General features: G+C 39.0%; 1 protein-coding gene across 1 annotated transcript in view; it reads left to right on the plus strand.

The window, feature by feature from the left end:
• Positions 1–12269, plus strand: part of PTEN (phosphatase and tensin homolog) — a 49217-nt gene that overhangs the window by 18696 nt on the left and 18252 nt on the right. Inside the window, exons 3-5 of the mRNA XM_083844525.1 lie at positions 380–424; positions 4374–4417; positions 7604–7842. Coding sequence (XP_083700651.1) covers positions 380–424; positions 4374–4417; positions 7604–7842 — 328 coding nt within the window. The remainder of the gene's footprint in view (positions 1–379; positions 425–4373; positions 4418–7603; positions 7843–12269) is intronic.

Consider the following 12269-nt stretch of genomic DNA (forward strand, 5'->3'; position numbering starts at 1 on the left):
CATATTGGAAGTAACTGTGTACAGATTCTTCACAGTCGGTACTTTCTGTTTTAAAAATGAACGACACTTCCCCAGTTTAATATATTGATGTGTGAATATCTTCTAAGTCAGCGCAAATTGGTGCATACGATAAATGCTTCAGTTGCGTGTCAGCTCTGGGTCCCTCAGTTGCACAAGTAGTCTCACTCATACTGATGGATTATTTGTACAAGGGAGGTTTGCAACATGCTGCCTGCCCTGCTTGGAGGTACCACAGGGCCAGCTGGAATGTGGAATGCGGAGCTGCACGTGATGGATGTTGTTTTAATGATGCTGTAAATTAAGACCATCATTATTGAAATGTATATTAATACATGCCTTTTTTTTCCCCCTATTTAAGGTTTTTGGATTCAAAGCATAAAAACCATTACAAGATATACAATCTGTAAGTATGCTCATATAGATACATTTTCCAAAATAATGGGTTCTAAAAATAGCTTATGAGTGAAAGTGGCTTGCTGCTGTACTGAAGCAGAATTAGAGATGTTTTGCACATTTCTTAAAACAATTAAGCTTGATTGAGAGCACTGTTACTTCATTTAGCAAAGCTGAGTGAGGTTAAATGAAATGCTGGTGTGTATTCATATTACTCGAACGCTTTTAAATGACTTGGCACCCAGCCCATCTAGAGCTTGTACCGTGTGATTAAAAAGTGAAAAGTAATTCACAGCAGGCTTTCTGTTAATATATTAATGTCTGCAGTGAAGAAGTTGCCAAATGAATACTTTCCTGTATAGTTTGTATTTTTTGGAGGTATCGAACTGTATTGGTACCAAGGTTCACTGTCCCTGTTCATTATTTTGACTAAATTACCACAGCAATCAGTAGCGTGATGGTTTCTCAGCTTTAGAAGTGTAACGTTTTCATCAGAAAAGTCAGTTATGCTAAAAGCTGTTCTTGTTACAAAAAAGAAATGCTTTCTTTTTTGTCCCTTGATAATCTTTATATGCTAATTTAGCCTAATTTCATTTGAATGAATGATTTTGTCATGTCAACAGATGCTGAAGGACAGGTCCTGGTTTTCCTACCCCCCCATTTTTTCCCAAAAATCTGAGTTGAGGAATTATTAGTGGAAAAAATGCAGATATTTAGAAGCATATTTATTTAAAATAAAATAATAAAGCACAGTCGTAATGGCTTACAATAGTAGTATCCAGGCAATGCATTACACTTTAAAAGGATGTCTTCTTTATCCTGAAAAAATGGATCACTTGGAAGTGGAGACTCAAGTTACTGCTGCATAGCTTTTAAACTTCCTCTCTGGCTAGAGAGGCCAGGTTATCTATGTCTTTACGGGTGCAAAATCTGTACACATATTAAGTAAATAAATGCCATTGGGTGAATTGCTGGAGTGTTTGGTCATGCAGTAGGAAGAAATCACAGCCTTCGGGTATTTCAGAGAACAGCATCTCCTTGGATTAATCTGATCCTTTGTAAGTAATTGGCCCGTTGTATCTCTTTAGAAGAAGGAAGTAGGAGTTCAGGGGAGCTATATGACTATATCCAGAAGGATTTCAAGCACTGGCACAGGATTTGAGTTCCCTTAAGGTAGCAGTTACATAAAATTGATAGTGATGTGTATATTGAGCAGTTTTCTTAAGGATTTAGAAAGATTTTTCTGAACTGATGCTTAAATGATGTGAGTTTTGCCTTACGCTCACATCTTGGCTTTCAGCTTCCCAGTGAATGTTTGAGCAGTAGATTTCATTTTGTTTATTTGTTTTTTCTTGATTGTGCCTTTAACCCTTTGCTATTTTTACTGTGTTCTTCCTTGTTTTAACATGTTCATTCACTTTCATCTTCAATCTTCACATGCCACCAAATTATTCTTTCCCCTATTGTCATCTCCACTTCTCTACCTTCTTAAGTATCTTCGATAAAGGTAGATACTTGAAAGCACTGTAATGAGCAACGTGGATTTTCTCTGCTTACTTTGTATGTCTCTGTGCGTGTGGGGTTGGCCATTGACATGTCTTTTCTGTGTCCTGTGGTCCCGTCAGCAACAGGATCGTGGCTGTGACCAGGAAGGTGCCCATCTGGCAGTACTTTGCATTGGAGTTGCTTTAAATGTGCTGTCAGAGTTCTGCTCATAGGATTACAAAACCCTGATGATTGACTCCTTCCAAAATCCCCCCAGAATCTTCAGGTTTCATCGGGAGATCTGACTGCACTACAGGTCTAACTGTGTCTAAAAACCAAATGCTCTTAAAATGCTAAGCAATGGGAACATCCCAAAGGGTATGCCAGTGGGATCTCTAATGTCGATATGCACGAGTTCCATGCAGGGGAGCAGGAGTATGTTTTGTACAGCCGTGTCTGGAGTTCAGCATCTGCCCTGTGTTGTGTACAGCTCCCATATGAGGGCATAGAGAGTGACATGGCTATGTTCTGTGCTCAGTTTCTATCCTTGGTATCAACAAAACTATTTTCTATCCCTTATGGTATTCTACTTGCTACTCTCTCAAACTTAACAATTTGAAAGCTTTTTTTGCCCATGTGTGGATTTTTTTTTGTCTTGAAGAGTTTTGTCCCATAGTACCACTTTGAACAGGGTGTTTCTTTAGAAGGAAGAAGGAAACTTTCTTGAAGAGTGCAGTTGGATAAGATGCTTTGTATTAACTACTTTGCTTCCTAGCAGGCTCAACTTCCAAAGTTCAGATGCTGACTAACTCGTAACAGTCCTTTGCCCAGCATGGCTGATGGCTGCTCCAGGTGTGGTGACTACATCTTGGGTGTACTTCCAGCGTCTAACCTTTCTTCTTGAAAGCTCAAGTGCAGATAATGTTCTTTTGAGACCCACCTGGTAGCTCAACCTGCTCCATGATGCTTGGCCCAGAGAAGGTGTCAGCAGTGTGTTCAGAGCTATGGAAACTGCCGGACTTTTCCCTAGCAAAGGCTAGAGCCAGGAAAGCTCTAGAATTCAGAAAAAATGGAAAGCATTGAGTGCACTAGCAACCCCAGCAGATCTGCTTCTGTCCCTGGTGTATGAGTCTTGTGGACAAAGCTCAATGCAGGGTCTGCGAGGCTTTGGTTAGGTGGAACAGTCATAAAGGTCAGAGCCTAAAAGTCTGTGTGTCTGAAGGTGTCAAGTAAGCCCTATACAGCTCCAAAGGTGGCAGTCATAGCATACCTGTGAAAGAAAGATAAGTTCATACCCATCCTGAAACTGGTAGGGTTATTTGAACACTATGAAGAGTCCAGGTTTTAACCAGAACAGAAGACCTAGATGTGTTTTGTCTACTGAAATGATCTCCAGCATCATGTTTAACCTAGAGTCCTGTTATTTTGAGGAAGAGTTGTTCTCATTTTCCTTTCTGAACTGTATTTTTACTTGTGCAACATAGGAGCACAGCACTTTTCCTACAGAGAGCAACTCCAAGGAAGATTACAGAAGGGCATCCTATTCTTATCTTCTTTCCCCTTAGCCCCAACGCCTGATATAGCTCATTTCCTTATGGCATGCCGTTTTGGCTGGATTCTGTATATCTGATCAGTTCTGCTTATCCCTAGGCAAGTCATTCTGTATGACTAACATTGTGTGGTTTGCTTTGCTGATAGCTAGCTAGAGTGGATCTTCTGTGGAGTAGTAAAACAGACATTGGTGCAACTCCAGAGTCTTCAGAAATGTGCTTGTTTCCAGGGTCTGTGAGGGGGAAACTGGCTTACTGGCCTTTTTTTCAGTTGACCTAATTTCAAGAACAAATGCCAAGTTGGAGAGCAGTGTCACCATCTGTTTGATAATAGCGGTCTGTATTGTAATATTCAGTGGTGCTTTCAGTTACCTGTGGTGTTTGTGTCACAGTTCTGTAATTGAAAGAAGAGTGCTTTGCTTGGGTTGCACTAGGTAAGGGTCTTAAAAATGTCCTTGTGACTCCCATGACCCCTGGCATCTGTGTTGTTGCGGATGTATCTTGATACATACTTTGAGAGCAGTCAATTGGTTCATGAAGGTCACAGCCATCTTGTCCATATGTGCTTATGTGGGAGCAATAAAGCTGCTCGAGTGGCTGGAATAGTTAATGCTACAGTGGTAAAAATAATAGCGTGTTGCATTACTTGCGTGAGTGTCTCCATTGAGAGTCACACTGACGGACCACAATTACCATAGGGTAAGTAATTGCATTTCAGTAAAATAACTGATGTTTTATTGAGCAATTTAATAAATCTGCAATAAAATATTTTTTTCTGTATGTAGTCTCCAGCTGTAGGTTTAAATCTTAATGATGATGTGTATATATAATTTTCCATTATGTTGATCTGTATGTTCCAAGGTGTGACATGTTAGGAGTGCTTCAGAAACTTGTCTTGAACTCCTGTCTTATTTTTCTTCTTAGATGTGCTGAAAGACATTACGACACCGCCAAATTTAACTGCAGAGGTATGTTTTCACTGTCTAATATGTGTATTCTCTTTAAATTTCGCAGTTTATGGATGAAGATAGAATGATGAATAATAATTTAGGAGAGTTGGGAGTGAGGAATGATGTCAAATAGCATTTGAATTATTGAAGAAACTTAGTATATTCCTTATGCTTTCAAAAAAAATAATAAATGTGTTCCTGACAATTAACTAGACCAAGACCTAATACAGCAATGAGAAGTCTACTATTTCAACAATTGTTGCAGAATGGCTTGTATAGAGGTTTCTGTTCAATTCAATTGGCAAACCTACTGTAAAATAGAGCTGTGAAGGTTAGGGAAGTCTATTTTTTTTATGCAAAAGCATCACTGAGAATAAAAATGGAGAACACTATTAAGCTAATGTCACTGTACATGTACAGCTTTTCGGAGTTCTGGACCATACCTTCAGTTGCTCTAAAAAAAATAAAGTAAAATCCCATTCGATGATTCTTTGAGATGATGTGGTTCTTAGATACTTTGCAGAACTACCAGAACCTGTGGGGAAACTTTTAGGGGCTCCTTTTGATGAGGCTCTTGGGGAGTGGAAACTGATGTTCCTGTTTTGTCAGTATGAATGCCCCAGGTAATAAATACTAGGTCCTTAACAAGGACTTGACTTTTTTATTATTTATTTTATAACATCCTTCTAGTTTTAAAGAGGGTGTTTAGAACGTGACCAAAATGCAATTGGCTGCTTTAATGTCTGAATGTAGAGGAACTCAGGTTTTCATTTGTAAGTCATCTTTTCTCCTCATTTGTACTAACTATGTTGAATGGCAGTGTTCTGAAACCTTACTAAGCATGTAGAAGCCAGAAAAAAAGTATCTTAAGATCTGCTTGGGCAATTTTTTGGGTAAGAGAAAAGGCATGAATGAAAAGGACATACTTCTAATATAATGTCCAGAACATGTGCTTGCATTAATTTATGCTTTCTGTTGTGGAATTGCTTGGATCCCTTCGCTGTCAATCCCATCCAAAAATGTTGTTTGTGACAGCACCATTTACAGCTCCTCTGCATAAGCTGTTCTAGGGAACTACATATTTTATTTTTTTTTGTTGTTGCCAAATTAGTTACCTTAGATGATCACATTGGTGACTTGGGACTAACTTTTATTAGAAGCAGCAGAATGGTTGTCTTTTAAAATCTTTGGAAGTGAATTAATTTCAAAGGGAAGGTCTCCTTTCTATGCTGAAAATGTGAAACACCGTAGTAATTCAGTTTTCAGCTTGAATGTTCTAGCATCAAATGCAAAACCAAACGTTGAAAGCTCTTCAATGCCAGATGCTGGCTTTCTGTCCAGGGCTTGTGTAGTTTCTAAAGTACTTCCATGCTGGAAATTGTCTTCTACTTTGCCATGTTTTTTTTTTTTTTTTTTTTCCCTTATGTGCTATGGAGTTTTTCTTGAAATGTCTGGGAGCTTGGAGAAAGGAGTCAGAGCTGTTCTCCATGCAGTGCTCTCCAGTGTTAGTAACCTTATCCATGGAGTACCTGCACTCTCCTCAAAAAAGCTCGAGACTCTACAGCTTGATATTTCCTAAGGTTGCTTTCTGACTTTTCGTCTGAACCATCGCAGTGCACCCATTTCACCAGTTCCTCATTCAGTCTTTGCAGAAAATCCTGCAGGGTTTGCCTGTGATCCCAAATCTTGGAGAGCATCTTCAACAAGCTGTTACTAATTGGTATTTTTCAAACAGTTCTTTTGGGACTCCTTTGTCTCTTCTCTTCACAGGAACGTTACTGGATATGGTTAACATAGGAGATGCTGCAAGTCTTTGATTCTGAGTAGTTTCCTATTTTAGGGGCTTCTAAATAAATTCTTCCTTTCACTTATATCTGCTGCGAAAAGTAACATCTGTGTAACTTTGCATGCAATGGTTGCTTTGGGTGTCTTCAAAGTGCAAGAATTTATTTCTTGTACATTCATGTTCATTAAGCTTTGCTGCTTCTTTAACAGAGATTATTCACTTTATCAGGCTTCCCTTTTTGGTCTCCTAGGAGATTAAGCGGACAGTCTGTACTGCAAGAGAATAAACTGTCCTTGCAGATCCCTCCGAAAGGCTTCAGACTTGTGCTACAGTGATTTAGCAGTTCCATAACTTCATACCTCACTTCTGCTCTTTAAGTCCTTGGGGGTTCATCAAAAGGAGCCTTGTGTGTATGACAAGAGAGTAATACTTCTGAAACAAATACAAACATATGCCAAAAATGAAATGTATTCATATTTAGACCAGAAAAGGAAATGGTGTTTCTAGCTGAGAAATTTTTAAAGGAACCGGACTTGTAAGGTCCCAAGTCTGTTGATCAAGAATCAGGGTGTGCTTCGAGAAGTGCAGTTCTGACCAAACTAGTACATCTCTATGTAATTCTGCCAACCAGTGTGGCATTATCTGTTGTCTGATCTGATGAGTCAGGAATAGGTTTGTTTTTGGGTACCACTATCTGCCTGTTGCTTATTTTTTGCTCAGAGTGGGTTTTTTTATTTCCTACATGCTTGCTTGAAATTATTTCCATCTCTAGATGGAAAAAGTTTGTATGTTTATACATATAGACACACATCCACATAAAAAAAGGACAACTATGTTTGATGGTTTCCATCTTAAAACCCATAGGTATTGCAGGTGCCTTGCATGAGATTTCTTTTTTGATTACAATTATTTAATATATAAATTAGTTTTGTTTCTAAACCGCTTTGAGCAAATTCTGAGTGTGTGTTCCCAATGTAGAACCAGCCACTCAGAATTCTTGCTGCAAAATTCCTGTCTCTGATCAGTGAGTGAGGTTTGGCCCTGCTTTCTCTCAGCAGGTAGTCTAATTATTGACTAATGGATTTTCACAAGGTTGTTCTTTGTGCCAGTGCACTCTTAAATTCCAGAAGAACCATGTAAAATACAGAGTCTGTGCCACTTGTTTCAGAAGCACTGTGAAATAGTCTCTGTAAGATACGTGCTTATGTATTAATAGAGAAATGTCTGTGATGTGTTTAGTGTGTAGTATGCTGCTGAATAACAGTAAAAACAAAGCTGTATGTATATACATATTACATATAAGACAGTTTTTATTTAGAATGTTAATTTTTTTGTGTGTTTGTCCAAAGGTGACACGTCTAGTTGAGCTTGTTGTAGTTTCCTTTTGAGATTTAATAAGTTTTTCTTTCTTGTTACAGTTGCACAGTACCCTTTTGAAGACCATAACCCACCACAACTTGAGCTCATTAAACCTTTTTGTGAAGATCTTGACCAATGGCTAAGTGAAGATGACAATCATGTTGCAGCAATCCACTGTAAAGCTGGAAAGGGACGAACTGGTGTAATGATATGCGCATATTTGTTGCATCGAGGCAAGTTTTTAAAGGCTCAAGAAGCTCTAGATTTCTATGGGGAAGTAAGGACCAGAGATAAGAAGGTAAGTTACTTTATACTTTTCCTGGTTGGGGTCACTTTGAATAGTCAAACCCTTTAAGAAATGTTTTGTAATATCTGATTTGATGCTTATTGTTTAAATGCTTTAACGTTATTGGATCTGTACAGTCCTTCCCAATACAAAAGCTTTCTTAAGCAGCAGAAGCAATTAGCCACAACACTGAAAGTCTGTTTTTTCCATTTCCTGTTCATGATGATCTGGACAGTTTATTTTAAATAGCCTTTTAAATAGTGTTCTGCTGTGTGTTGCATCAAATAGGTGGTTGATGAGTGAACCTTCTCGTTCAGCATTTTCAGCTGAAATAAGAGGATTATTCTAGGTTGTTTTGCCTGAATGGATGAGCCGTTCAGTTCCTCAGGTTCTCCCAACTTCTGTGGTGTTGTTCTGAGATGCATAGTCATTAAAGTGCTTTTTACAGATGAATATCCCTACTGGAAGAGTATATCCAGTCCAATGATGGATGCTCCCTTTTCATTAAAAAGTATTGTTAAGGATAGATATTGTCTGCCTCAGAGCCTGCTTTGTCAGGGGTGGCCATTTAATTTCTTGTACTTCTGAGGAGTGGGTGGTTGTCATTTCAGAGAAATGATTTTCGTGGCTACAAGAGCTTTCTGTTAAGACCTTGTCAGTGGTGCAGACTGACTTAGCAGTAACTGTATGTTGGACCTTTTTGGCTTGGTTATGCCTCATTAATGGGAATTAAGTTTTTTTTTTTCCTGAAACCTTTACTCCAAATATAATAAAATGTATGATGCAAGGTCATTTCAATAAGCTTCCCTGCTTATCTTCCATCATTTCCTTGTACATGTTGGTAGAGTGGCCCTGGAGAATCACCTCAGCAGGCCAATTTCAGCCTATTGAAGTACCGAGCTCTCTGTGTTCCTGTAATATTTGCATAAAGTATTAATTTCACAGTGTGTAGACCTCTAATAAGTAGAGTTTCGTGTTTGAAGGCTCTTGAGAGCTGAAGTATCGCATAAGGAATTTTAGGACTTGGCTGTTGATTCATTAGAAGGAGCAAATGAATTCCTAGTTTGCTGTTTTTACGAGATGGAGCTGCTATTCCATGTTCTGCTTTAGAAGATAGTTGTGGTATGATACTAGAAAGGAGACAGCGTAAAGGTTTCCCACCACAGCTTCATGGGTTTTGGTAAGAGGGCACGATAGTGAATAGGAACAAGCTGTGTGATGAATAAACAATGTAGATTGCTCTTACTGATAAGGATTATCTAAAGAGCCAGATAAAATAACATGAAAATTGCGAACCTCAACGAATACATGGTGAAGTATGCTGTACCTCAGTTTCCTTTTTGTATGAAGAGGGTAGTATTTCTGCGTGTTACTGTTTGGAGGATAAGGTCAGTTAAGTGTTCATTAGTACCTCAGCGGTCCTTCTGGCATGTTTGAGGTAGCAGAGGGTTTAGTAAACAGGAATAGTGAGAGCCTTGTTTAGCTTCACTGTAAATACTGTCTATAACCAGCAACTTTGTTTTGGTTTCGATGTCTCTTCTGGAAGAGTTGATTTTTCCCAGCTCCGCTTGAGCCTGGTTATCTTTATTTGGACAGTGGGCAGTATGTGATTCGCGTGATTGTAACAGTAGCGTGTATAAACAGGTATTCTAGTGTACGTTCTGCGAGCTTTGTCTTCGCTTTCGGCCAGTGTTTCAGTATCACATGCCAAGTGCTGCTCTAGGATTTGACACTTCACCACACCTTTATATAATTGACTTCCTGAACTCAAAGTAATTGAGACATCAAAAGAGCTGCTTGCACCCAGGGACAAGAAACTTTTTGTTGTTGTTGTTGCTGGGCCAAGACATGCATGATAAAGGAAAACTGGCTTTAATTAGGTACCATATTTTCTTTAAAGCAAGCACAAGGTGTGCACCTTTTGTATAGCTACTCAGAATAGTACAACTAAAATCACCGTAGCCATTAATGTGCATGGCAAAGTGAGTCTCAAGAGGGTTCAGTCCATGCTGGCAGGAAGTGTGAGTCTAATTGCAAGAGGAAGTATGACTAATTGGTCAAGAGAACAACCCCTGAGTACTTCTGTAGCAAGCATTTCCCAAGTGCCTGATGGGACAAGCAGCTTCGCGGAAGCATTTGCAACATCCAGCGAGAGTTGTTGTAGATTAAGCTGACAATTCCTAGAGAGTCTGCTGATGTACTGTTTATCCTGGGAAAGGTAGTGGGGAATAAGACATTACAGAGCTTGAGTCTAAAAGGTTCTCTCTCACCTAAAAGTGATTTTTTTCACATAAGCTGCCTCATTCAACTTCTGTAACTCATCATGGGAGGGATCCCTTTTTAGAAGGAGAGAATGGGAAAGATTACAAGGCACTGGATAAAAAAGTGTCTGTTGGTCACCACCACTGTAGTAGAACAGCACTGTTTTCTTTCTCTTTAAACCAAGGGAGATACTGTTCTCTGGAATTTGGTAAATAATTGTGGTTGTCCAGCCTGTTTTCAGAACTGAGGAAGAAGTCAGTCCCAAAATAAGTCTTCTAAAAAAATGCTGCTGCTTCCACAGTTTGAAATGGTTAGCTTATCACCTCTTTTTTCCTTAAGATGGATACTGAAATACTACTGAGATGATGAAAACTGACAACTCCAGGTTCCTACAGCTGGAGCTTTCTATTTATTCCCACATCTTCTGTGAAGGGTTTTATGGTGAGGATAGTCTCAGAAGGAAGCATGGACTACTCAATGAATAGTTATCAGCTGGGAACAGCTAATCAAATACTTCAGCTGGAGATGATCCATTCAAGAGCATTCTTTGGTCTTCATATTGTTGTATTTGAGGAAAAACTCTTAATAGTGGTGATAGCAGCAGTTAAATGTAACTGAACAGGAAATAGAAACCAATTACTTTCAGCGAGGAAGTCTCAGAATGATTTTTTCAGCAGGGTAGATATCCAATGCCTGATGTGTCGGAGCTGATCAGTTACGATGGCTCAGGTGACAAGCTCTGCTAAACCCGATGCCGTAAGCTTAGTCTGAGGCTGCAGATTTAGCATTGCTTTTCCAGTAGGACACTTTATTAAAGTGACTATGGGAATATTATTTCCAAAACTGTTTCTTCTTCATAATGCTGCCCATGCTACAGTGAGAGGAGAACCACGACCAGCAGCTTACAATTCTGGTGACAACTACACAGCTCAGCGCTATCTTCGAAACTGTCTCAGGGACTAGAGGAGCTTATTGGATGCCCATGAGAAAGGAGAAAAAAAAAAAAAAAAGGTTGATGGGGGTTGGTATGAAATATAAGCAGCTCAAGGAGAAAGTGCTTAAACTGCTTCCCTGTTCTTTATTCTTCCTTGAATAAAAGTAAGTGGGGATTGATTGTACCTCTCAGAATATTACCTTGTTACGAAAGAATTCTTTTTGAAAACAAACCTTTGAAAAATGAATAACTTTCTGTTCCCTTTCACCATGGCTGATTCTGAGGATCTCAGGGTAAAGGCTACGTCTCTGGGGAGTAGAGATCTCAGATTTGCCTTCTTGGCTGAGAACTGTTTTTGCTTTGAGATCACCTGTCACTTTAGCCATGTAAGAGGCTCTGTTCCCATCATTCTGGACCCATTCCTAGTTGCCTTGGTAAGGTGTGCTAGCCTTTCTTAGTAGGGCACATCCTTTATGGCATGGAAAAGCTATGAGCAGAGAAGGGAGGCATTTTTTTCACCTGTAAGGCTTTCTTCCGGTTGGCAGTGTTGACAAATTACTAATGGTTTGCTCTGACACTGGGATTTCCTCAAGCATGAAGCTCAGATTCCAATAAAGCAAACTTGAAAGCTCCCTTAAGGAGTGGGTCCGATAACTACCAAGATGACATCTGAACCAAAAGTAGAAGGCTGCTTAAGAAGGCAATTGTACAAGTCCTGTAGGGAAAAGCCTTTTTGTGTGATTTTTAAGCAGCCGAAGTGGTATAACTCTCAACATTTTTAAAATAAAGGCAGGAAGATAGCCAAGTACTCTGGCTATCCTTAGCCTTATGGCTGTTGTGAGGTGAAGGAGATGTTAGAACTAAGTGTTTATAGATGCACTGTGTTGTGGATTTCACGACTAAAATGCTCACAGATTCATATATGAAACCTTGTGTTATTTCCAGTTTATTGCAATTTCACATTGTTTTAATAAGAAAGTGTACTTAATGATGCAGTTGCAAGTATATAGTATGGCCTGTTACAAAACATATAATGCATTTTCTAGGGAATTCAATTTGTTTTCATCTTCATCACTTCCTCTTGAAAACAGTAGCTGTAAGAGTTTTAAAACTATTTATTGAAGTTTAAGATTTTAGAATTAGTAATAAAAGTGTTTATTGGTTATATGGTCTCAAAGCAAGGGTTTGCTTCAGAGTTGTAATTCATTTGAGAAGTTCTTCATTTAACAATTTGAACCATCAG

This window comes from Anser anser (genome assembly GCF_964211835.1).
Source record: "Anser anser genome assembly, chromosome: 7".
NCBI lineage: Eukaryota > Metazoa > Chordata > Aves > Anseriformes > Anatidae > Anser > Anser anser.